Consider the following 26969-nt stretch of genomic DNA (forward strand, 5'->3'; position numbering starts at 1 on the left):
AATAAAAAAAATCCTGGGAGCACTTATGGAGCAGACAAGGGCTACGTCCTGGCAAGGAAAGATACTAAGAGTGTCTACTGTGGTCATGAAATTACTGGCAGATTTCCTGGAGGTTTCTAGTTCACTGGACAATTTTAAGACTCACCTTTCTCTTAAGATTAAGGCAAGGATGGAAGTGAAGTTAAAAATTAAACATTTAGCTTCGTCATAGTGAGGATGAAGGATTTGGTAAAGGATTTACAGGGCTAAAGTCAGTAAATCTAGAAATTCAGTATCTTTTAAATTCGAGAGAAAAGTCTTCACAGGAAAAGAATTGCTTTTCCATCCTGAATCAGGTTAGTCTTACTCCTATGCACTTATTCATTACATGAAATTAGCAATCAATTACTTCTCAAGAGGGTGAGAAAGGGGCCTGCTCTGTTAGAGATCCTATCAAAAATATTTAGCAATCTGGGGAAATGTTTGGGAAAAAATATCTATTTTCACAGCTTTTTCGTAAGAGGAAGAAAAAAGAACATATTTCTAGGGATAAGTGTGAGATGGACAGTTGTGTGAATAGACAAGGAAGGAGAAGTGTGTGTTTTGTGGTATATGATGCTTGTGTATCTGTCAGTGATGTGGTGTGTCTGGGGTGTGTGTGGTAGAGGGTATGTATAAGTATGTTTGTAATGTATGTGGTGTGGTGTGTGAATGTGTGGCTTGTATGTGTGTGGTCTGTGTGTATGGTGTGTGTAGTTCACATGTATGTGTTTGTGCAGTGTTGAGATGTCTTTGTATGTATGGTTTGTATGTGTGTATGGAAGGTTTTGTGTGGTGAGCATGAAAGGAGTTTGTGGTATGTGTTTGTACTATAAGTGCTGTGTGTATATGTGTGGAGTGTGTATGTTTGTGTGCAGTGTTGTGATGTGTTTGTGTCTGTGAGGGAAGTGTATGTGCAGCAAGCACGAGGAGGGTTTATGGTGTGTATTTATGCCGTGTGTATGTGTGAAGCTGTGTAGTATGTGTGTGGTGTCATTGTGTACGTGTGTATTGAAATAAACAGCAGCCCCGGAAGATGTTCCAGTGTGTGATAATGGTAGTTGACAAACTGCTCATTTAAAAATACTTTGCAAATCCGATCTGAGGGATTTTAGGTGTCTTTCGAGCATCTGGTGTCATATAAGCTGATGTGGTCAAATCTCAAGATGTAGACCAGGGCATGACCAGCGCATGTTGGTGCTGGGCTCCTACTGAAAAGGGCTGCCTGAAATGAGACCGCTTCGTCCTTTCACTCACTTTGCTGAGCTTCCCACCAGCAAATGTCAACCTGGCCACAGTAGCTACTCTGTCCAGGGAAGTCGGGGGGTGGAGAATGATCTGCCTATCCTCATAACAGCAATATTAATAATCAGATAGTTATTTTTTGGATCTATTAAGATATAAGGAAAATGAAAGAATTTAATTTACTTTTATTTATTCCTTTTCTGACATTCTTCCTTTCTTTTTGTCCATCCGAGTTTCTGATGTTTAGCAATCTTCTCCTACCTGAAAAACTTTTAACATTCATTGCAGGGCTGGTCTACCGGCAATAAATTCCCTTTGTTTTTGTTTGTTTGATAGTCTTTATTTCTCCTTCACTTTTGAGGGATATTTTCACTAAGTATAGAATTATAGGTTGGCAGAGGTTTTTGTTTGTTTTCTATAGTTTTCTGTATATTTTTAATCAATCAAAAAATCATAAAAGTGAAAAGTCAGAGGAGGTGCATGCTAGAGTCAAATGGGTACTGGTGTGATGGAGCTCATTTCCCTTTGATGCATGTTTTAAATCAGAGAGGAGTGCTGGGTGGCTTGGGGTCAATTCCTACCTGTGTTATCCTGACATCAATATGTTTTGCACTTACAGTAGATATAAACCAAACCTTTCAGCAAGAAGAGAAGCAACTGGAACCCCTATGTAAATGGATAACAAGTTCCCTCCCAGGAAAGGTAGAAATTATTTTGTCTCATTACATAAGCTTTTTCCTTCTTAACTAGGACACCATAGATTCCAGGTGAAAGGATTTTTTCATAAAGATATATAAGGCATCTTAGAAACGTGCAGGAAAGAAAGTGAAAAAACCAGTCCTGCTATGGTTTTCCATTAGAAAAACCCTAAATAAAAAGAATCTGTGTACCCCAGGTGTTAACACTTTAAGTTATTTTGATTCTCGTACACTTGTTAGTTTATCACTTGGTAGAGAATATCAGAAAGAGGTGCACTATTTTGGTTCCATCTCAAGGAGAAGGAGACAGATCTGTGGATGGAAGTGAGGCAGGATGAATGTTGTTGAGTCATTGCACCCTTGGGCATCAACAGTTGGATATTTACTGAACTTTTTTTAGAGAAACTGTTTATCTTGAGCAGGACAGGAGAAGGACAATAAGAAATTATCACTATTGGTTTAAAGTTATGTCCATGTCATGGGGGACAAAATCTCAGAAGAGGGGAGGGCAATGGATTATATACTTTTTCACTTTATATAAAGATTAGTTGTCTATTAAATTTTATATTTTTTTCTTGCATCAATTTTGATATTTAATTATTTTGATATATTTATGTTGTCTATTTCATCTATGTTCCAATTTATATATGAACACATAAAACATATAACCATATAAAATGATATATATCTCTATGTCACTGATCTGCCCTTATGCTTCCTTTAGGCTTCTTTGGGTTTGACATGCACAATATCTTGCTGCTACTCAGTCTCAAGCACTTTAGAATTCCCCTCATGGTCTCCTTTTTAACTCAAGCCTTATTTAGAAGTAATTCACGTTCTTCCTGGAGCAATGTTTAGGAGAACAGTGAACAAAACTCAAAAGGGCACCCTTAACTGACCACCACAACAAGCCCTCCTTCACACCTTGAGAGGATTGCTCCCTCTTTGTCCTCTAGAGGCTTTTTTTAATCTCCTCCAGGGATTCTCCTTATGTTTATGTTAGCTTTCTTGGTCTATACACTTCCCTTTTGCTTTTGAGGATTATGTTTAGAAAGCTTATAGCAAGCCGTCCTCAGTGTGTGTGTGTGTGTGATTTGAGATGTTTTTCAGATGACTCAAGGACAGTGAGTTTAGGCTGAAAGTCAAAGGAAGGGCTGGCTAATAATTACATTTCTCAGAGGTATTGTTTTCTTCCTTCTGTTCAGCTCCAAGGTTCACGTAGAGCTAAAGTTTTTGGCAATCTCCCTGGGAAGATTGGGGGACAGTATGTTCACGCTTCACAGACCCAGTAAGTCTTTGGAATCTAAGCATTTATGGAGAGGGTCTCTAGACCCTTCTATTGCCAGGGGCTTGGTATTTAACTCCTGTTGCTCCTGTGCCCTCTGAGGCAAAACAAACAAGCAAACCCCGAGGTCAAATGTCTTCACTGAAAAATCTGCCTTCAGTGATCATTTTATGCCTTGAGAACTCTATCTTCACTAAACCCTTGGCCTGAATATTTATTTCATCTTTCCTGCCAGATGATCTCTGCTTTTAATGAAATGTTCTATTTTAAATGTAAAATATTCTTATTTGTTTACAAAGGAAGATCAGTCCAGAAAGCTAATTTTCCAGGCACTAATACTTTTTTTTTCATTTAATGGTATATCTGAAGATTGTTGCAGATTATATGAATTTGGTATAAATACATTATAATTTATTTAACTAATATGTTGAACTAACTATATAACTAACTATATATGTTGAAGATTATATGAATTTGGTATAAATATATTATAATTTATTTAACTAATCACTGATTGATAAGGATCTTATTTGTTTAAAATCTTTCATTACTTCAAAACAATTCTGCAAGAATGTTTTATAATGATATAAAATTAATTCAATAGGATTATTATTGATTATTATAAATGATAAACATATTTATGCACTAATAACATTGCCTCAAACATATAAAGCAAAATTAACAGTACAATAAAAAAGATCAAAATCTGAAATAAAATATTAGAAAAACAAATTTAAGAATTTATAAAAAACATTTTAAAAAATCATCAAAACTAAGTCAGGTTCAACCTAGGAATGACAGAGTAGTTTCATATTAGAAAATATATAAATGTCATTCGACATAAATTAACTAAAAAATGTAAATTCTATGACCATCTCAATAGATATGGAAAAATATCTTTATAAAATTAAGCTTCATTCACAATGAAAATTCTTAGTTAACTATGAATGTATGATAAGCAGCATTTTAAGATGACTTCTACTGAAACTTGGGTGGAACCAAAGTGCAGAGGAAAGAGCAAAGACCCCCAAGGGTGGAGCCAAGAATCACAAGGATTGTCCCTGCTCAAGAAAAATCCAAGAAATGACATCAGCATCATGGCAGAGTGAGTTGTCCTGTTTGTCTCTCTCCACTAGGTTGCAACTAAACAAACATTCACTAACCAACAGAGGATTCCCTGTACAGCACAGCAGGATGTCTGAGAGATCCATGCAGCCATACATCTGAAGGGGGGTGGACTGGAGATCCCCAGGAAGCAGTGGAAGTAGGTGAGCAGACCTCTCCCCAGCCCCAGCAACAGCAATACAGATCATGGGTCCTTATGCAGTGGCCAGCATATCTGTAAGAGGAGGCTAGGGCAGCCTAGCCTATGTGTGAATGCTTTCAGCATCATAGCCTGGCCCACAGCAGTGCCCACTGTGCCACAACAGCCCCACTAGTGGGAACACTCCCCACTGAGTGGGTGCAGCTCAGGCCCAGTGAAGGAGCTCTGCCCACCAAATGCAGCAGATCAGCCAAATCACCCAGGAGTGCAGAAACAGCCAGCTCATGAAAGACAGTGCTCCTCTCATCCTGCCTGGGGTAACAGCTCAACTGATCCCCTGCCAAGTGCAGCAGTCCCACCTGCATGAGAGTGACCTGCCAGCAGAGAACAGAGGCCCTGCTTGCACATGTGTACATGACCCTCTAAGCAGCTGTGGTCAGCACATAAATGCAGAGCTTCCTACCGGCACAACTTCCAGCAGACAGGGTGGGTTCAGAAAACACAGCTCCTGCTCCCCCCTGCCCCCAAGTAGTGGCAGGTAGAATCTGTGACCTGATACTACCACAAATGCACTGGCAAAGGATCAAGTCATCAAACACCAAGAAGAACCACAGTAACACTTCAGAGCAGAAGGAAAATGTCAAGTCTCCAGAAACCAATCCTGAAGTCACAGTAATTTACAAGCTAAATGACAGAGAATTCAAAATAGTTATGATAAAGAAACTCAGTGAGTTATAAGAAAACTCAGAAAGACAGTTCCATGAGCTGAGTAAATAAAATTAATAAGCAGAAGGAATGCCTCCCCAAGGAGATTGAAACTCTAAAAAAAAAAAAAAAAAAAAAAAACCAAATAGAAATTCTGGAGATGAAGGCTATAATTGAGATAAAAAATAATCTAGAAACCATAAAAAATAAAGCTGACATTATGGAGGACAGAATTAATGATGTAGAGGATATAAATATAGAAATGCTTCAAGTGGAGGAGGAGAGAGAACTAAGATTTTTAAAAAATGAAGAAATTCTTCAAGAAATATCTGACTCAACTAGGAAAAGCAACATAAGGATTATAGGTATTCCAGAGGGAGAAGAGAGGAAGAAAGGAGCAGAGAGCTTGTTTGAAGAATTAATAGCTGAGAACTTCCCAAACCTGGGAAAGGAACCAGAATTACAAGTACATGAAATGAATAGAACTCCTAATTATATCAATGCAAAATGACCATCTCCAAGGCATACAATAGTAAAATTGGCAAAAGTCAATGACAAAGAAAAAATATTAAGGGCAGCAAAGCAGAAGAAAATAACCTAGAAGGGAGTGCCTATCAGGTTTTCAGTGAATTTCTCAGCAGAAACGTTACTGGCTAGGAGAGTGGAATGATACACTCAAAATACTGAAAGACAAAAACTTTCAGTCAAGAACACTCTATCCAGCAAAATTATCCTTCAGATGTGACAGAGAAATATAAGCTTTCCCAGATAAACAAAAGCTGAGAGAGTTCATGACCACTAGACCTACCTTACAAGAAATGATGAAGGAAGCCCTCCTACCTGAAACAAAAAATGCAACAGTTTACAAAGCTTTGAGCAAGGAGATAAATAGACAAAATCAGAAAATTGCAGCTCTCTATCAGAACAGGTTAGAAAACAATTATAACATAAAGGACAATGGGAAGGAAAGCATCAAAAATAACTATGAACACTTCAAGTCAGCCACAAGCTCACAACATAAAAAAGAATAATTTGTGACAACAATAACTTGAAAGGGGAAGAGGAAAAGGATGGAACCTGCTTATGCTAATGGAAATAAGAGGCTATCAGAAAATGGACTATCTCATCTATGAGATCTTTTATACAAACCTCATGGTAAACACTAAAAAAAAAAAAAAAAATCAAAGCAGAGCCACAAATCATAAAAGAAGAGAAAACCATCACAGAAAATCACGAAACTGAAATGGGAGTCAGAAATACAAGAGAAAAGAAACAATGGAAATATAGAACAACTGGAAAACAAGATACAAATGGCAGTGTTAAGCCATCATATAACATTAATCACTCTAAGGGTAAATGGAGTGAATTCGCCAATCAAAAGACACAGAGTGGGGGCCAACCTGGTGGCGCAGCAGTTAAGTTCACATGTTCCACTTTGGCAGCCTGGGGTCCACCAGTTTGGAACCCAGGTGTGGAACTATGCATCACTTGTCAAGCCATGCTGTGGCAGGCATCCCACATATGAAGTAGAGGAAGATGGGCACAGATGTTAGCTCAGGACCAGTCTTCCTCAGCAAAAAGAGGAGGGTTGGTGGCAGATGTTAGCTCAGGGCTAAGCTCCCTCAAAAACAAAACCAAAAAAAACCAAAAACAAAACAAAACAAAAAGACACAGAGTGTGGGATGGGTTAAAAAACAAGACCCAACAATATGCTGCCTCCAGGAAACACATCTCAGCTCTAAAGACAAACATAGGCGAAGAGTGAAGGGATAGAAGACAATACTCGAAGCAAATGGTAAGCAAAAGAAAGCAGGTGTTGCCAAACTTAGACAAAGCACACTTCAAGGTAAAAAAGATAAATGAGAGATAAAGAGGGGCAGTAGATAATAATAAAAGATATGTTCCACCAAGAGGACATAACACTTATAAATACATATGCACCTAACACAGGAGCAGCAAAGTAAATAAAGCAACTATTAACATACCTAAATGGAGAAATTGACAGCAACATAATAATAGTAGAGGACCTCAACACCCCACTTCTGTCAATGGATAGATCATCCAGACAGAAAGTCAACAAGGAAACAATGGCCTTAAATGAAACACTAGACCAGATGGACTTAATAGATATATACATAGAACATTCCACCCAAATACAGCAGAATACATATTCCTCTTAAGTGTACACAGAACATTCTCAAAGATAGACCATATGTTGGGAAAGAAGGCAAGCCTCAATAAATTTAGGATGACTGAAATTATATCAGGTATCTTTTCAGACCACAATGCTATGAAACTAGAAATCAACTGCAAGAAAAAAGCTGGGAAAGTCACAAATATGTGGAGACTAAACAACACACTACTGAACAACAATTGGATCAATGAAGAAATCAAAGGAGAAATTAAAAAATACCTGGAGACAAATGAAAATGAAAACAACATATCAACTCTTATAGGATGTAGCAAAAGCAGTACTAAGAGGGAAATTTATGGTAATACAGGCTGACCTCAACAAACAAGAAAAATCTCAAATAAGTAATCTTAAATCACACCTAACAGAACTAGAAAAAGAAAAAATAAAGCTTAAAGTCAGCAGAAGGACAGGAATAATAAAAATTAGAGAAGAAATAAATGAAGTAGAGAATAAAAAAACAATAGAAAGGATCAATGAAAGTAAGAGCTGGTTCTTTGAGAAGACAAACAAAATTGACAAACTCTTAGCTAGCCAGACTCACTAAGAAAAAAGAGAAAAGGCTCAAATAAATAAAATTAAAAATGAAAGAGGAGAAATTAAAATGGATGCCACAGAAATACACAGGATTATAGGAGAATACTATGAAAAACTGTATGCCCACAAATTGGATAACCCACAAGAAATGGATAAATTCTTAGACTTATACAACCTCCCAAAACTGAATCAAGAAGAAATAGAGAATCTGAATAGACCAGTCACAAGTAAAGAGACTGAAACAGTAATCAAAAACCTCCCGGGGCGAGCCTGGTGGCGTAGTAGTTAAGTTCATGTGCTCCATTTCAGTGGCCTGGGGTTTGCAGGTTCAGATCCCAGGTGCGAACCTAGCACTGCTCATCGAGCCACACTGTGGTGGCGTCCCACATAAAACAGAGGAAGACTGGCACAGATGTTAGCTCAGTGAAAATCTTCCTCAAGCAAAAAGAGGAAGATTGGCAACAGGTGTTAGTTCAGAGCCAATCTTCCTCACAAAGAATATGTCCCAAAAATCAAAAGTCCAGGATTGGGGCCAGCCCCGTGACCAAGTGGTTAAGTTCACATGCTCTGCTTCAGCAGCCAGGGGTTTCGCTGGTGCAGATCCTGGGCACAGACATGGCACTGCTCATCGGACCACATTGAGGAGGCGTCCCACATGCCACAACTAAAAATACACAACTATGTGCTGGGGGGGATTTGTGGAGAAAAAATTAAAAGAAGATTGGCAACTGTTGTTAGCTCAGGTGCCAATATTTAAAAAAAAAAAAAAAAGTCCAGGGTCTGATGCCTTCTCTGGAAAATTCTACCGAACATTCAAAGAAGATTTCATAACTATTCTTCTCAAACTATTCCAAAAAACTGAAGTCACTCCAACAAATGTTGGAGAGAATGTGGAGAAAAGGGAACACTCATACACTGCTGGTGGGAATGCAAACTGGTGCAGCCACTATGGAAAACAGTATGGAGATTTATAAAAAAATTAAAAATAGAACTACCATATGATCCAGCTATCCCATTACTGAGTATTTATCCAAAGAACATGAAATCAACAATACAAAGAGATCTATGCACTCCTATGTTCATTGCAGCATTAACTCACAATAGCTAAGACAAGGAAGCAACCCAAATGCCTATCAACTGATGAATGGATAAAGAAGATGTGGCATATATACATAACGGAATGCTACTCAGCCTTAAAAAGACAAAATTGTCCCATTTGCAACAACATGGACAGAGCTTGAGGGTATTATGTTAAGCAAAATAAGCCAGATAGAGAAAGACAAACATGATATGATTCCACTCATATATGGAAGATAAACAAATACATGGATAAAGAGAATAGACTAGTGGTTACCAGAGGGAAAGGGGGCTAGGGATAGTGAGCCAAAGGGGTAAAGGGGCACAAATGTATGGTGACATATAAAAACTAGACTATTGGTGGTGAGCACAATGCCATCTATACAGAAATTGATATATCGTAATGTACACCTGAAATTATACAATACTATAAACCAATATGACCTCGACAAAATAATTTTTAAAAAATGTAAACACTTTTGAACCAGCGCTTTCATTTCTAGAGAAATAATTAGGACATGCACAAAAATTAAGCTAGAAAGACTGCCATATATTATTTATATAATAGGAAAAATAAAATTAATTCAGTATTTATTAAAAAGAAAAATCCAACATTTGTCTAGCCGAACTTCAAAACCCCTATGGATAAATGATTCCTTTTTACTCTCCATTTTCCCCCACTGGAACTGCAATGTCTGTAGCAATTATCTTGTACTTGTCCCACAATTGTATAGGGGGAGCACTGGGGGCATACAACTTGTCTCTTTACCTCCACAAGTCCATAAATATAGAGATGTGCCCCAGAGCAGATTACTTCTAGGATTCTTATCCACACCTGTTTGAAACTATTTAGATGATAAGATTTTGAACTTTGAACTAATGAGATTTTGATGAGGCTTTGGACTTGAGCTGATACTGTAATGAGATGAGATTTTTAGGAACCTTGGGATGAGATAAAAGTGGGATGCATGTGGGATGAAAATTAATCTTCTGAGGGGCTGGCCCCGTGGCCGAGTGGTTAAGTTCGCGCGCTCCGCTGCAGGCGGCCCAGTGTTTCGTTAGTTCGAATCCTGGGCGCGGACATGGCACTGCTCGTCAGACCACGCTGAGGCAGCGTCCCACATGCCACAACTAGAAGAACCCACAACGAAGAATACACAACTATGTACCGGGGGGCTTCGGGGAGAAAAATGAAAAAAATAAAATCTTTAAAAAAAAAAAAAAAGAAAGAAAATTAATCTTCTGAGACCCACAGGGTGGGCTGTGCTAGGCAGAATTCTAAGATTGCCAACATTCTGGTCCCTGATGTACATGCACCCTCCTCCATTTTTTTAAGCAAACACTAAGCTAGGCGCTGCTTGAAAGGATTTTGCAGATGTAGTTTTTGTCCCAAATCAACAGATCTTAAAATAGGGGGATTGATGTAATCACACAAGCCTTTAAATCTGGATCTAGGAGGTCAGAGACAGAGCAGTTAGAGAGATTCAAGTGTGAGACGGATTCAACACAAGGGAGATTCTTGTTTGCGGGCTTTGGAGCTGAAGGGGTCCGTGTGAGCAGTAACATGAACAGCCTCTCAGAACTGTGAGCAGCTCCTAGCTGACAGCCAGCAGGGAAATGGAGACTTCAGTACTACACCCACAGAAAATCGAATTCTTCCAATAACCTGAATGAGCTTGGAAATAGATTCTACCTTAGAACCTTCAGCTGAGAACTCATCCTGGCTGATCCTTTGATTTCAGTCTTTAAGACCATAAGCAGAAAACCCAACTACACTACGCTAAAACTTCTGACCTACAGAACTGTGAGCTAATAAATGGGGGTTGTTTTAAGCCACTGTGTTTGTGGAAACATTTTTTACACAGGAATAGAAAACAAACACACCTTGTAAAGCATATCTACAACAAAACCTTCAACAAACATTATCCAAACTGTAAAATCATTAGAATCACTCTGTGTAAATCAGGAACAATGGTATAAAACCAGAGATGCTTGGTGCAATCAATAATACATTGGTGGTTCTGATCCAAAGAAAGCATGAAATTAGAGATCTGAGGATAGGAAAATAAGAAATAAAATCATCGTTATTTGCATACTCCCTACATAGAAAACCTCCCCAAAGTAACTTTTAGCTAGCTGGCTGGATATAGCATCAATATTTAAAAGTCAAATTCATTTCTTTATACCAATCACAGACATTTTAAAAATGTAATTAAAGCTACACCAAATTACCCTCCATTGAGTTGTAACAATGTAGGTTCACTTCTCTTCTCCTTCACGCTTGCCAACAAATGTGCTTTTGAATCTATGTGCTTATGCCAATCTAATATGCAATCATAGTTTCTCAATATATTTTTAATATTTATGGAGGTATAAGTGTATACAATAAAATCACGGATCTTAGGTGTACATTTAGATGAGTTTTGACTAGCGTATAAACTTGTAAACAAGGCTTATAGAACATTACATTACTTTAAAAGTCCCATCCTGTCCCTTTCCAGTCCTCCTCACTAGAAGAAATTACTATTCTAGTATCTAGCCACATAAATTAATTTTGCCTGTTTTTGAAATTCATAAAAATAGATTTCTATAGTGTGCACTCTTTGCTACCTAACTTCTTCAGCTGAGCATGTTTTTGTTGAGATTCCTCCAGATTGTTGATTCTGTCAGTGTTTCCCTCCTTTTTATTTCTGAGTGATATCCCTGGTATTAGTATACCATGGTATGTTCATCCTTTTTATTTCTGAGTGATATCCCTGGTATTAGTATACCATGGTATGTTCATCCATTCCAAACATTCAGCTATTTTGAATAAAGCTGTTATAAACATTTCAGTACAAGTCTTTTTGTAGACATATGTTTTTACATTTCTTGGGAAAATACCATTTGTTGAAAAAGGCTACTTTCCTCCACTGAATTGTATTAGTACGTTTATTTAAAAGTATTTGACCATATGTGCATATGTTTCTGGACTCCCTACTTTCTTCCACTGATGAATTTGTTTGGCCTTACACCAAGATTACACTGATTACTCTAGCTGGAAACTACCTCAATAAGTACTTTACATTTTTTTAAATGCAATTTTTCTCTGCAATGTGCATACATGAGTTTCTCAACCAGGCTATTCATATGAGTTTGGAGAATGAAGCAGTTTCCTTGAGAGATGGTCTTTGTTGTTACTAAGGGGACTTACTTCCATAGTAACCCAGGGTATTTGTAAGTGGTCCTTTAAAATAGACATGAGCCAAAGTACTTAGAAGACTGATTTAATTTTCTGGGACATTCCAGTTGGGATTATATTTTAAGGGAGTAGGGGATTATTACATCAGTCACACATCTTTCAATTGTATCATAATTTCTCAAAGGTCAGTGAGTGCAATAAAATTTTAAATTAGTATCTAGATCTCCAAATTTCTGAGTGGTCGCTCTGAAAATGAAAGTATACTTTTAACTGTGTTGACAATGAACACTTTCTGTTCTACTTCCCAGTTCCAAGTTTTTGTTCTTTCCGCTATGGATTATCTCTCCTCCTACATGCCTGTAATGTATTAATAATGTCACAACGCATGTGTGTGAGCCTCACAATGGTAGTCATGGTGAACAGGACGGATCCACACGGTTTACCCAATACCTCCACAGAGGAGCTCCTGGATAACATAAAGGTATATCGAAAATATTATCCACAGTCATAAGTTTAAAATCCCATTTTCCTAACTAATTTGCATAGAGATTGAATGTTATCATAATCGATATGACAGTAATAATTAGAAAAAGAAGCTTAAGTTTTGATCTACATTGCTAGTAGTAACCTAAATAAACATGTCCTTGATTAAAGTATGCCTCAATATTGTGAAGGGCTTTGTTGTGTGAATCCCTTTATGTGAAGAAGAATAAAAACCAAAAGTTAGGGCCTCTTTAGAATTGAGAAGTTGGGACAAGAGAAAAAAGGGAAAGCATTTTAAAACAGAAGTGAAAGTCAAGACACATTCTCTTTTTTTAAGTTTTGACCAGGCCGTATATTTACACGTTTAATTTCATCTCTGAAAGGTAAGGAGTTGTTACTTGTCAGAAAATGTAGTACAGGAAGAAATGGAAATGAGTGGGAAGAATACTTTTTCACTTTACTCTTCCTATGTTCCTTTATGAATGCACAGGCAAATATGAACATATTTTCTTATTTTCACTCCTTTTTTACATTAAAAATAATGCTCTATATGCAAGGTACTGCACCTTGACTTTTTTTTTTACATAGTCATCAGAACAAGGCTCACACATGACGCATATGTAGGAATTCCCAGACAGGGAGTTTAGAATAACTATAATTAATATGTTAAGGGTTCTAATGGAAAAAGTTGGCAACATACAATACCAGATAGGTAATGTCAGTAGACAGATGGAAACTATAGGAAAGACTTAAAAACAAAGAGTAGAAATCAAGGCAACTTTAATAGAAGAAAGAACACCTTGATGGGCTCGTATGTAATCTCAGCACAGCTGAGGAAAGAATCAGTGAACTTGAATATAGATCGATAGACACTCCCCAATCTGAAATAAAAGAGAAGGGGGGGTGGAGCTTAACAGAACATCCCAGAACTGTGGACAGTATCATAAGGTGTAACTTGTGCATGGCTTGAACTGCAGAAAGAGAAGTCAGAGAGAATGGCAAGAAGAACTATTTTACAAATTAATGGCTGAGAACTTTGCAAAATAAATGCCGACACCAAACCACAAAACCAAGAAGATCAGAGAACACCAAACAGGATAAATACCAAAAAGAAAAATAATTAACAACAAGAAAAACCACCTAGACATACATACATAATCAAATTGCAGAAAACCAAGAGAAAAAGAACATCTTGATAAAGCCAGAGGAAAAAAACAACCTTACCTACAGAGGAACAAGGATAAGAATTACAGAAGATTTCCTGTCAGAAACCATTCAAACCAGAAGAGAGAAATGAAATCTTTAAAGCGGTGAAAGTAAAAAAAACAAAAACAAAAACAAAAAAACAACAACAAAACAAAATCCTGCCAAGCTAGAATTCTATATCCAATGCACAGGCAAATCTGAACATATTTTCTTATTTTAACTCTTTTTTACATTAAAAATAATGCTCTATATACAAGGTATTGTGCCTTGATTTTTTTTTTTTTTACATAATCATCGGAACTAGGCTCACATATGACGTACTTCACATATGACATACTTCACGAGTGAAAGAGAATAAAGACTTTTCAGGCAAATAAAACCTGAGGGAATTCATTGCCAGCAGGCCTGCCATGCAAGAAATGTTAAAAGACAGCAGATTTTAGTCCAACTATATCAATAATCACTTTAAATGTGAATGGTCTATATACACCAGTAAAAAGATAGAAATTGTCAGATTTGATAAAAATCCCCAAATGTGGTGTCCATAAGAAACCCGCCCTGATTTCAAAGACTCAAATAGATTAAAAGTAAAGGGATGAAGAAAGATGCAAACATTATGCAACCAGGCAAACGCTAATCAAAAGAAAATTGAAGAAGCCATATTAATTTCAGACAAAGCAGAATTTATAATAAGGAAGATTATCAGAGATAAAGAGGGTATTACTTAATGACAAAGGGATCTATTCTCCAAGAAGACATGATAACCTTAAGCATGTATGTCCCTAACAATAAAGCATCAAAATACAGAATGCAAAAACTGCTAGAACTGAAACAAGAGATAGAAAACTATAAAATTGGTAACTGTTTTCTGTTTTTTACATTTGTTTTTGGTTTCCTTTCTTTTTTTTCATTCCTTTTTTTGGCTCTTCTGAGTTTGAGTATAGTATATGATTAAATTTTCTTTTTTTGATGTATCATTTATACTTTAAAAAATCTGATTTAGCGGTTACCTTTAGGTTTACCATATACATTTTTTAATAATCCAAATCCACCTTCAAATAACACTATCCTGCTTCATGTTTAGTATAGATACTCTATAACAGAGTATTCCCAATTCCTCTCTCCCATTCTCCGTGACACCGATGTTACTTATTTCACTTATCCATATGCTATAAATACCCAATACATAATTACATTATTGCTTTAAACAAATAGTTATCTTTTAGATCAATTCAAAGTAAAATAATTTACACCTTCATTTAGTCCTTTCTGGTGCTCTTCCTTTTTTGTGTAGACCCATGTTTCTGAGCTACGTAATTTTCCTTTTCCATGAAGAACTTCTATTAACATTTCTTTTGTAGGTTGTGCTTTTGTTTTCTACATCTAAGAAATTTTTGCATAGCCCAAGGTAAAAAAAAATTGCCTATGTTTTCTTCTAGAAGTTTTATAATTTCAGGTTTTACATTTACATGTATGATCCATTTTGACTTCATTTTTGTATATGTTGTGTTGAAGATCCTTTTTTATATATGGATATACAATTGTTCTAGCACCATTTATTGAAAAGACTCTTCTATCTCCACTGAATTGTCTTTCAACGTTTGTTGAAAAATCAGTAGTTGTGGGATTAACATGTCCTACCTGATTTTAAGTGTGGTCATAAAGTTATAGCAATCAAGACAGTGTGGTATTAGCATAAAGACAGAAAAATAATGAAATAGAGTTCAGAAATAGACTCACACACATATGAGCTACTGATTTTTTCATGATCCACAAAAGAACAAACATAAAATTGGATTTCATCAACATTCAAAGTACACTGTTAAGAGAATGAAAAGACAGCCCAGAGGCAGGGGAAAATATTTGCAAATCATATCTAATAAAGGAATTCTATAAAAATTCAATACAAATGAAATTAAAAAAAACAGAAGAAAGATGTGAACAGACGCTTAACCAAAGAAGATATATGATGGCAAATACTCCAATGAAATGATGCTCCAAATCATTAGTCATTAGGGACAAGCAAATTAAATCCACAAAGATTTACTCCTACACAGCAATTCAAATGGCTAAAATTATAAAAATTGGACATACCAAGTGTTGTCGGGAATGTGGAGAAACTGAAATCCTCCCACACTGCTGGTGAAAATGGTATAACCACTTTAGTTAAGCTTGCACCTACCATATGATCCAGCCATTGCACTGCTAGGTATTTACTGTAGAGAACTGAAAGTATATGTTCATACAGAGAATTGCACATCACTGGAAACAACCAAAATATTCATCAATAGGTGAATGAATGCACAAACTCTGGTACATCAATAAAATGGAGTACTTAGCACTAAAAAGAAATGAACTATTGATACACAGAACAACATGGATGAAACTCAAAATAATTATACTGAGTGGAATAAGCTAGATGAAAAAAAATAGTGCCTACTGTCTGACTCCATTTATATAAAACTTCTAGAAAATGAAAACTAAGCTATAGTAAGAGTCAGCAGATCAGTGATGGGGGAGGAGCAGGAAGTAGCAATTACAAAAATAGTAAAGAATCTTTTGGAGGTGAAGAGTATGGTCATCCTCTTGATTGTGGTGATAGTCTCATGAGTATACCCATATTTAAAAATTTATCAAGTTGTATCCATTATGCCAAAGATTAAATGTGCAGTTTATTGTGTCAATTGTACCTCAAAAATCTGTTGAAACCTATCTATTCAGGGGCCGGCCCAGTGGCATAGTGGTTAAGTTTGCGTGCTCCACTTTGGCGCCCAGGGTTTGTAGGTTCGGATCCCAGACATGGACCTAGCACCGCTCGTCAAGCCACACTGTGGCAGCATCCCACATAAAATAGAAGAAGATTGGCAACAGAAGGTAGCTCAGAGCCAATAGTCCCCACAAAAAAAACAAATCTATCTCATTCAAAAACTTTTTCTTGAACTATATTCTTAAATATTTGTAGTATTCCATTGTTTTGGTTTAAATATTGAGAACCGCATTTCCTAGAGAAATGGCTGCTCACAGGGGACCATACTTTATACGCCTCTCTGTAGCAACAGAGGAAGGAGTTCAAGCTGTGGAGCTTGGAACATTTTTCTGGTCCATTCACCCCCACCAAGGGACCTCCTGCTAGAATCCAGGAAAATTGATCTCCTTCGAGTATGAGTCACAGAAAAGAAATTCTGTTTGCTGTTATACAAAGATACTCAGTGAAGAAATGAAGAAATAGAGCATATAATCATCCTAAAATATGAAAACTCAGAAAGTTGTTTCCATGAAGCAGATCTAAATTGTAACCTGAAATTACAAAATGAGCCTAAAAACTAGCACAGCAATTATAGCTATGGAAGGAATACCACCATGCAGCATATAAAGGAGCTCAAAGTAGAGATGACCAGGCTGTGCTCAGACAGCAGATGAATGAAAAAAGGAAATTGACAGAACTCAGTAAAGGATTATGAAAAAACAAGACAGAAGATTTTAGAAAAGAAAAGACAAAATAACAAGGAAAACAAGAGAGAACAGGAACCACAGAGAGCACAGTAAGGGACACTGAGTATAGAAAAGAAAAGGAAGGAAGATGAGAATGAAGGTGATACACATGAACAAGGAGTATTCTGTAATAGGATTTCCCCCTGCCACAATAGCCAAGGAGTAGGTATCATTATTCTATTTAAAATTTACCAATCTGATAGTTAGAAATTCTGCCATAACTGTAAAATATTCTTTTGTTATTAATGGAATTGCACATTTTTGTATTTCTATGACCTATATTTATTGGTCATGTCCATTTTTTTCTCTCGTAAATTATCTATTGATATCTTTAGTGCATTTTACCTATTGGGGCATCATCTATTTGCTTTTCATTTATATGACTCATACAGATGAATATATATTTATTCCTAAGACTTATATAGGGTAATTTATATATTTATATGTGGAATACTTTGTTCAATGACAACTTGTTAATGCATTAAATAGGGAAATATCAACTGAGGTTTTATCCATCTGGTGTGGGGAATTTCAGTCTGAGCTTAGTGGTTTTAATCCAATTATGGTAGGCTCTTTCTCTAAGAAGAGAAAGAATGATGGCTCTTAAAGAGTGATGGCTTTAGGGTATAAGAAAAACAACCCAAGATTTTGAGTGATGTGTTCACGTGCACAGGGAAGGTTGAATCAATGTGTGCTGGACCACCTGATGTAGGTAAGGGTGAGTACTGATTTCCATGGCGCAACTCCTGTGATTTAAAAAAACATGGAAGAGCATTGTGTTCCATCCTCTGGAAAGCCTCTCACCAAAGGTCTGGAGCTTCCATGCCCCTCCAGTAGCCCTTCCATGCTACTTTATGGATGCCCCTCACTGTTATTATTCGATATCCTCAGAGTGGTACTCTTACCAGAGCTCTCATGAAAGCTTTTTTCTCTCAGACAGAGACATCACTATCCAGAGGCCACAGCCACAGGATGACAGGGATTTGAGAAGGGGAGAAAAAAAGAGGAAAGAAGGTGACAAGATATTAGTGATGAGAGAACAAACACATAGATTCCTACCTATTTCCTTATTTCGTATTCAACCAAAAATACCACTTGGACCATTAACTCCTTATTCAATAAAATCCTTCATTACTTAATATATTCCTCTTAATTATGCAACTAGCAGAGAAAGTTTAGAGAAGGGGACTATCTTGGATGCTTCCAAAGAAGCTTTATCCTGCCCTCATCTACTATCCTGAAAGCTTCTCCCTTTCCAGTGAGCCAAAAAACACATGCAACCTGCTCCCCAGAGTCTCAACCATAAGTTCATTATTAAGAATTTCTTGGACCAACTTTAACAGTGCAACAAAACCATAGAAGCTTCCCTAACCTGAGGATTGACAGAGAAATCCACTCCCGGGAAAGACAACAAAACAGGCCACATCAGAGCCAAGCAAAAGAAGAGAAATGGCCTTTTTCTTTCACTGTCCCACCCAATTATTTCCATAGTTCAGCCCAAGAACATCTCATCATGAGTTGATCTTCTATCTATGGCTATTTTTCTCTCCGGGAACAGTGCGTATGTGGACAAATGTTGTTTTGTGAATGAGGCTAACTTAATGGAGGAGTTAGAGGAAGAGAAGAGGCAAGAGGAATCTAATGATTGAAGTAGATCTCGTACTATATAGCGCTCTGCAGACGCGTTTACATGTACTTTAGCAACACTGAAGAGACGGGTATTAAATGCTTATGCTGTGACAGGTACTGGGGATACAGATGGTACCCTTGACTTGCAAGGACTTTACATTACAGTTGAGGATACCAAAGATTAAACACAACTACACACAGAAAATAATGTTATAAAAGAATGAAGAAGTTCCCATGACAGAGAATATTAGGCAGAGGGGAGCTACTTTACACAGGGTGAGCTGGAAGACCAATTTTCCCACATCCCTGAATATCATGGTAAATCACCAGTATGCAGAGCAGCTAGATTTATCTCCTCTTTTCTTTCAGAACCCCGTGTATAATTGGAGCCCTGAAATCCAGGGGATCATCTTCAGTTCCATCTTCTACGGTTCAGTTATCTTCCAAATTCCTGCTGGATACTTATCTGGAATATACTCCGTAAAGAAAATGGTTGGCTCTACATTATTTGTCAGCTCTCTAATTAATTTGTTCATCCCACTGGCAGCTCAAGTTGGAGAAACTTTGGTCATTGTGTGCCGAGTAGCCCAGGGAGTAGCCCAGGTATTAAGATAATGCAAAAACTGAACAGGGTTTAAATTCACAGAAAGTATCAGAGATCAAATGCCCTAATCCTTTGCATTTCAGGGGACAGTAGCAGCAGCTCAGCAAGTAATATGGATCAAATGGGCTCCTCCCTTGGAACGAGGCCGACTTACCTCTATTAGTATATCAGGTAATGACTTGGGCCTAGAATATTTGAATACCATTGTCACCTCATTGTATCATGTTATTCCCTAGAGCCATAAGAAACATGTGTGTTTTAAACTGTCAAGGGCTTCTGAAACCATCTATTCCAGCATCCTCACTTTAAAGATGTGGAAACTGTCTGGAACGGCGAAGAGGCTTCCTTAGCTCAAACAGTAGAAAAAAGAGGAAAAAGGCCAATATTTTATTCTTTTCTTCTATTCAGTGTTATGCTATACAAATTTATTTCACTGGAAAATGTTCTTTGCTACTGTGAGGATATATTATCTCTACTTTCAGATACTTCCATTCATTAGGGATGTTCTTTGTGCCTTCTGATTAGGATTTATGCTGGGACCCTTCATTACCCTCATTGCGACTGGATTCATCTGTAAATCCCTGGGCTGGCCCATGGTCTTCTATATTTTGGGTGAGTATCTTTCTATAAAATCCCAGTCATTACTCAGAACCTAAGACAAAATTAAAAATAGAAGTTGAATATAATGTAATACTTTATATAAAGTTAATGAAATTAAACATCATGAATCCCATTGAAGGAAAGATACGTCAAGATTCATTAATTTCTTATTACAAGTAAGGAATCATGCGCATAACTGTACATGCATTATTGTACATAACTTTCACAGTTCTATAATGTAGGTGCTACTGATCCATACCTCTTATGTGAAACTCTTGGGCAAAGGGATGATCAAAATAGATCACTTTTCAGAAAGATAATATGATCAGTATACTGTTTATACTTAACACCCCAAGCATGATCTGAAACACTGTCTCATAATCAAACACACTGATCTCTGAAGTAAAATGTGAAATTCTCACAAATTTGAATAAATAAAAAGCTACAAAGGATTGGAGTTTCCAAATAAGTTAGAAAATCACTTTTGGCGTTCAGATCTTGGTTTCAGACTTATGGATAAGGGACTGTGGATAGTTGTTATAATGCCCATTCGATAGGTAAGGAAACTTATGGAGGCTTAATCAGAAGGATTTATTTACAAAGTGATTAAAAAGAAGGTAAGAGATGTGGCAGAATCACAGGGATAGTACAGTAATCTGGCGCTAGCAATATAGAAGTTGTTACCATCCCCAGGTCCAAAGGGGAAAGCAAGGGAGTAGTGGATGGGAATCCATTAGGAGAGAGTCCTGTAGAGACAGCTGCCTTCAGAAGACTCATGATTTTTCATAAAAGGGCATATAGATTGAGATAACGCTAGGAAGGTGATAACTAAGGGAAGAGACACCCTAACCTCATTCAACTCTCTCTCCCTCATCTTCTACTTGGGCTTTCTGTTGGCCAAATCCATCTGGAAAGTAGAGCACTTGGAGGCCTGCAGATATTCATTCAAGTCAGCCATCTGTGGTCAAAGCAGGGTAAAGAAGGCTGAGAGTGGACCCAGGGGGACAAATAGAAGACATTCAACACACACAGTGAGCAAACCGCAGATCCATAATATGAAAACATGTCTTCCATCCTCGAAATTTCTTTGCTCTTCATCACTATATTAGTCATCACTAGTAAGTAATGGTCAGTATAGTGATCGTACACAAACCTTGTATCAGGAAAGGGACTGCAAAGCCTAGAACTGTCTAGCTTGGTGAAAGGAAAATTTGAGAGAGTATGCATTGTCATTTACGAGAAATGCATACCTGCTCTGCACTGCAAAACTAAAATGAATATGCAGAAATTATAGGGAGGTAAAGTTTCAGCCCCATGTAAGAAAAACTTTTTAATGCTGCCCAGTATTGCTGATCAAAGGTTGGATGAGCTCCAACATTCATGTTGTATTCCTATTTCAACATCATACATATGTATAGAACAACATATGTCACTTGTGGTTATCATGCGTGACTCCATGAACCCGGAAGAAGGGACTACACATTATATCATGATAACAGCTTTACTGTGAATTGATTCATATGCCTTTTAGAATAGAGGAAAAGTGCCATTACCTGGATGGCAGCAGTTTAGAGAATTAAGTATCTGCCTGCATAACTCTTTTACGATGAGTCATACAATGCCCATAGATGTGAAATGACCTGCCCACATTAGGGGCAGAGGCAAGACTAAAACCAAGAATTTTTTTTTGCTCCATTTAATGTTCTTCTTAATAAAGTTAAATAAATCTAAATTGATACTGTTTTAAGGGACAAAATAGTATCTACCTTTAAGCAACTGATAATTGTTGAAGAAAATTACCAAACAGAGCAAATTGGATCACACACTCACGTTTGCACTTAAAATTGCCTGGCTGTCCTGCCACGTTTCTCTCCACAAAGACTATTTCAAGCTTCTCAAAACTTCTCTCCTCTACTCAAATCTCTAAAGTGGCTCCCTTTTGCCTGCCTGCTCTTTTGTCACCTCCCTTTTTTGATTTTATTTTTTTTTTTCCTTTTTCTCCCCAAAGCCCCCCGGTACATAGTTGTGTATTCTTCGTTGTGGGTTCTTCTAGTTGTGGCGTGTGGGACGCTGCCTCAGCGTGGTCTGATGAGCAGTGCCATGTCCGCGCCCAAGATTCGAACTAACGAAACACTGGGCCGCCTGCAGCGGAGCGCGCGAACTTAACCACTCGGCCACGGGGCCAGCCCCATTGTCACCTCCCTTTTAACAGTCAAAATTATTGTACAACCTGTCTGTACCCACTGCCTCCATTTCCTAGCCTCCCACTCTCTCCTTGACTCACATCTAACTAATGTCTGACTCATTCTCCATCAAGATAGCTTTTGCCAGGATCACTTATGGCTTCCATCAGAGCTTCTCTGAGCCCCATGTTCTCCCTCTAGTCACACTGGCCTCATAACTCAGGGCCTTGGCACTTACTGCTTCCTCTGCCTGGAGTGTCCTCGCCCCACATCCATGTCACAGCCTTCCCTGAGGATGGCACTCCTCACCTCATCCCCCCATAACTTCTCTCCATAGCTCTTATTTCTGCCATTTAATATCTTTTACTCATTTACTTTTTATTATCTTTCTTGCTCAAACACTAGAAAGTAAGATCTATGAAGGCAGAGGTTTTTGCCTCTTTTATTCACTGATGTATCTCCAGTACCTAGAATAGTGCATGATACATAATAGGCATTGAATCAATATTCGTCAAATGAATGAATGCATTCCCGGAAGACTGACTAATGAGCACTACATACTTCTTGTCCTAACAGAGGATTCCCTATGATTAGCCATTAGCATATAAAACTCGAAAACAACAATTAATTTGGCAAACTTTTATAGGAGTTGAACAATCCTTGAGGCCTGGGCTGTGTCTTAAGAGTAGGGCTAAAGCCTAGCTCTCAAACTGAAGGATTATCAAATACTATGTGGGCTCAGCAGAGCCATAATTTCATGGTGGAATATGTTATAAATCTCTAGAGATGAAGGCCTCGAGCAGGGAGGCCAAGTTGTCGTGAGTGGAGGGAGACAGAGGCTAGGAGATTGGGAGAGGCCAGAGGGCTTACCAACAGTTCCGTAAAATTCATTTTGTAGGGAGAGGCAGCTGTAGATACAGAGAGGCCTGTCAAAAATGTGAGCCTTGGTGCAAAATTTCAAAAAAGAAAAAGAAGGTCCAGGTTCTCAGACTGATAATAAAAAATGCCAATTTGGGAAAGAGACCCGCTACAGACAGAAGCAATTCCAATTCTAACTTGTCCTACTTTGATAGGTGCTTGTGGCTGTACCCTAAGTCTTCTCTGGTTTGTTCTGTTTTACGATGACCCAAAGGACCACCCATGTATGAGCATCAGTGAGAAGGAATACATCACATCCTTCCACGTCCAACAGGTAGAACACAGACGCTCCACTTTGGTATCTCCCAGATTCTGCACCAAATGAAATGTGTTCCAGCTTGTCCTAATGTGCTAAGTATTAATGCGTTCCTCTCTAGGTCAGCTCAAGTGAATACTCTCTGCCCATCAAGGATATGCTTAAGTCTCTTCCACTCTGGGCCATTTGCATGTGTACTTTTGCTTTATTCTGGTCAAGTACCATCATACTTTTCTATACACCAACATTTATCAACTCCAAGCTTCATGTTAATATAAACGAGGTAAGTATAAATTCTGTTTTCATTTTAACTTTATGAAGGACTCTGCTCATTTCTCTATCTCTCATGACTCTAGTCTTAGCTCTTGCCCACCCCTAGGCTGTTTAGTTGATGTTCTTTCCCTAGAGACTCACTGTTTCCAATTTTTATGTCAACATTGCCCAGAACAAAAAGTGTAGACACAGTACTTGTACTCCCACAATAATGCATACTTACTCATGTTCCCACAGATTCCCTACCTCCCATTCACTGTATGATTGCCCTTTTGTTTTAAGGCTCAATGCCATCATTCCCTACAGGAACTTAGATCCTTCCCTGAAAGTCATTTGGCCTGGCCCTGACACCCTGCCCAGCTCATACCAATCCTCTCCCCTGGGGTAAGGCAATGAGTCCTAGGTTGTGAACCTATGACTCAGGTCTTACTCTGAAAGGACTGGCACTCTCATTGCTTCTCTGACTTGGAGAATCATTGATGCCTGGACCCTTCTGTTGCTTGATGCCACAATAACCAGAAAAGACTCCTTTAGATATGGAGTCTGGGCTTGCCTTAAGGCATTCTGTAATAATGCCTCCAGTAACCCAGCCTACGGGTTAGTATAACAGTGAGATCACATTCTTTTTTTTTTTTTTGAGGAAGATTAGCCCTGAGCTAACTACTGCCAGTCCTCTTTTTGCTGAGGAAGCCTGGCCCTGAGCTAACATCCGTGCCCATCTTCCTCTACTTTATATATGGGATGCCTACCACAGCAAGGCGTGCCAAGCGGTGCCATGTCCACACCCGGCATCAGAACCAGCGAACCCTGGGCTGCTGAGAAGCAGAATGTGCAAACTTAACTGCTGTGCCACCGGGCCGGCCCCAACAGTGAGATCATTTAAGCTCTCTCTGACTCAATTTTATCTTTCATGAGACCACAGGGCTGTTGCAAGGATTAACAGCTGCTGGTCCAGAATAAGCACCATATGACTGTCTGCAATCATTATCATTATTATCTCTATCATTTTCTCCAGGGCCAGCATTTCCCGTTCCCAACATAGTCTTCCTCTCTACTATCCAGTTCTTTCACGTCCCATAATACTAAAAATAGAGAACTAGACAGATTGTGACAACTGTTTCTGACCTCGAAACTATTTTCCTCTTTCCTTCGGATAGCGTGGCCCCAGCAGCAATTCTGGGGATGTATGCTGATGTTTTCCTGCATGACAGCACAAATTTTAGATACTGAATTTCAATGTAGGGATTACTGTACATCATGAGTACAGTTACTCACTCTCAAATAACATTTCCTCCTTAGAATGGGCTGCTTTCTGCCCTCCCGCATTTGTTTGCCTGGATCTTTGGTATCCTAGCAGGTCAGATGGCAGACTTCCTCCTATCCAGGAATATTTTCAGCATACTTAACATCCGGAAGCTCTTCATCATGCTAGGTAAGCAACAGATGGAACATTCAAGCACTTTGGTGTACCTCACCCCCATATTCAGGATGCACCTGACTGTGTCATCTGAATCACTTCCCCAGGACTTCTCCTGCCTGCCCTCTTCTGTGTATGCCTACTGTACCTGAGTTCCAGCTTCTATGGCACTATTATTTTCCTGATACTTGCTTGTGCAACAGGAAGCTTTACTATGGTTACAGTGATTGTAAATACCTTGGAGATCGCTCCCAGGTAGGATTTTAAAAATCTCTTTCATTTTTGTATCCAAGATCTCCAGGGTGTTTTAAAATTTCAGCTATTTTGGAGTTCATGGCCAGCAGGCCAAAAGTTCTGAAGAAGCATCAATATAGGTCAGACATATAGCTTAAGTAATAATTATGTACCTAATGATATATGTAAATGTAAGCAACTCTCATGTATATATATGGGGAAGTATAGCCCAATGATTAAAAGCACAGATTCTAGAGTCAGACTGTTGGGTTTCAATAGCATCATGACTATTTTCCTCAAGCAAATTACCTACCTTCTCTGTGCCTGTTTCTCACCTACAAAACGGGAGTAAGAAGAGAATGCTTACCTCGTGGGGGGCTATTAAAAGGATTAAATAAGTTAATATAGGTCAAGTACATAGCATAGTGCCTGGCACATAGCAAACGCTGCACAAAGGGTTAGCAACTCCATTACTATTGTTGTTGTATGCATGTTTATATATTATTAACCCTCATGACAACCTATCAATTAGCACTATTCATTTTATAACTAATGAAACTGAGGTTCAGATACTTAATCGTTACCCTAAGATCTCACCACTGGTTTGGGATCTTACCTAGGACATCAATCCACATCTGTTTGGAAAAAACCTTTTGCTCTTTTTACTATGTTATGCCTTTTTTTGGGGGGGAGATATAATAAGTACGACTAATGCAAGCAGCTCTGTTATTTGCACAACTCCAGGGGATGCTGTTCACATTGTACTTTATGGGGCTAGCACTCCCTGGAGAACATAGACCCAATATGAACAGAATTCTCTGAAGTTTTGTAAAGCAGTGGTCCTGAAGTAGAGAGGCAAAATCAATCAAGAATAATCCACTGTCACAATTTTTTAAAGAATCTTGCCCATCAGATCTACACAATGACGACATGTATCCATTTGATTTATTCAGTTCCGAGACGCTCCTTAAAAATGCCTGCAGGAGTTCTGATTAATACTTGGAATTGTATAAAGACATAAAAGAATTGTTTGATATACAATGCACAATACCAACTGAGCCATATGCACTTTGAAAAACAGGTAAATTAAGAACATATATACAAATGGATAAAGGAAATTATAAATATGCATTAAGAAGTATTGAGTAATTTTTGTGTGCCTGTCATGCTCCAGTGTGAGTGATATAACACTATCCACATAGTGTGGGTGAGGAGACAGAAGACCAGGGAAATGAATTTATATGAAGTCACATGATTAGTAATAAGTAGAGTGAGGGTTCATACCTAGATTTATCTGCCTCCAAAGCTGACTAGCTGTAATCATTCCCTCACTAGTGTTATTTGCCAGCACCTGGTCAATAGGATGAAATATCTCAGCCAGCGACGGTTTGGGGAACACAGGACTTGGCCTGAATTGCATCATTCCAATGGGCCCAAACTTCATGTTAGCCAGGTAATTTTGTAGAGTCAGAG

General features: G+C 38.1%; 1 protein-coding gene across 8 annotated transcripts in view; it reads left to right on the forward strand.

Annotated features, from left to right (window-relative positions):
* Positions 1-209: 209 nt before the first annotated feature.
* The window catches only part of SLC17A1 (solute carrier family 17 member 1), a 52614-nt gene continuing 25854 nt past the window's right edge, over positions 210-26969 (forward strand). The window contains exons 1-12 of one of the 8 annotated variants that reach the window (XM_070515529.1): positions 263-335; positions 1883-1965; positions 3167-3249; positions 4383-4514; positions 12510-12682; positions 19381-19614; positions 19699-19786; positions 20141-20227; positions 23472-23590; positions 23694-23855; positions 25145-25277; positions 25370-25517. In XM_070515529.1, coding sequence (XP_070371630.1) covers positions 12575-12682; positions 19381-19614; positions 19699-19786; positions 20141-20227; positions 23472-23590; positions 23694-23855; positions 25145-25277; positions 25370-25517 — 1079 coding nt within the window. In that variant the 5' untranslated portion in view covers positions 263-335; positions 1883-1965; positions 3167-3249; positions 4383-4514; positions 12510-12574. Of the gene's footprint in view, positions 336-1882; positions 1966-3166; positions 3250-4382; positions 4515-12509; positions 12683-19380; positions 19615-19698; positions 19787-20140; positions 20228-23471; positions 23591-23693; positions 23856-25144; positions 25278-25369; positions 25518-26969 lie in introns of those variants that run through there. The other 7 variants (XM_070515527.1, XM_070515528.1, XM_070515525.1 and 4 more) reach the window with 7 other exon arrangements.

This window comes from Equus asinus, chromosome 8 (genome assembly GCF_041296235.1).
Source record: "Equus asinus isolate D_3611 breed Donkey chromosome 8, EquAss-T2T_v2, whole genome shotgun sequence".
Classification (NCBI taxonomy): Eukaryota; Metazoa; Chordata; class Mammalia; order Perissodactyla; family Equidae; genus Equus; species Equus asinus.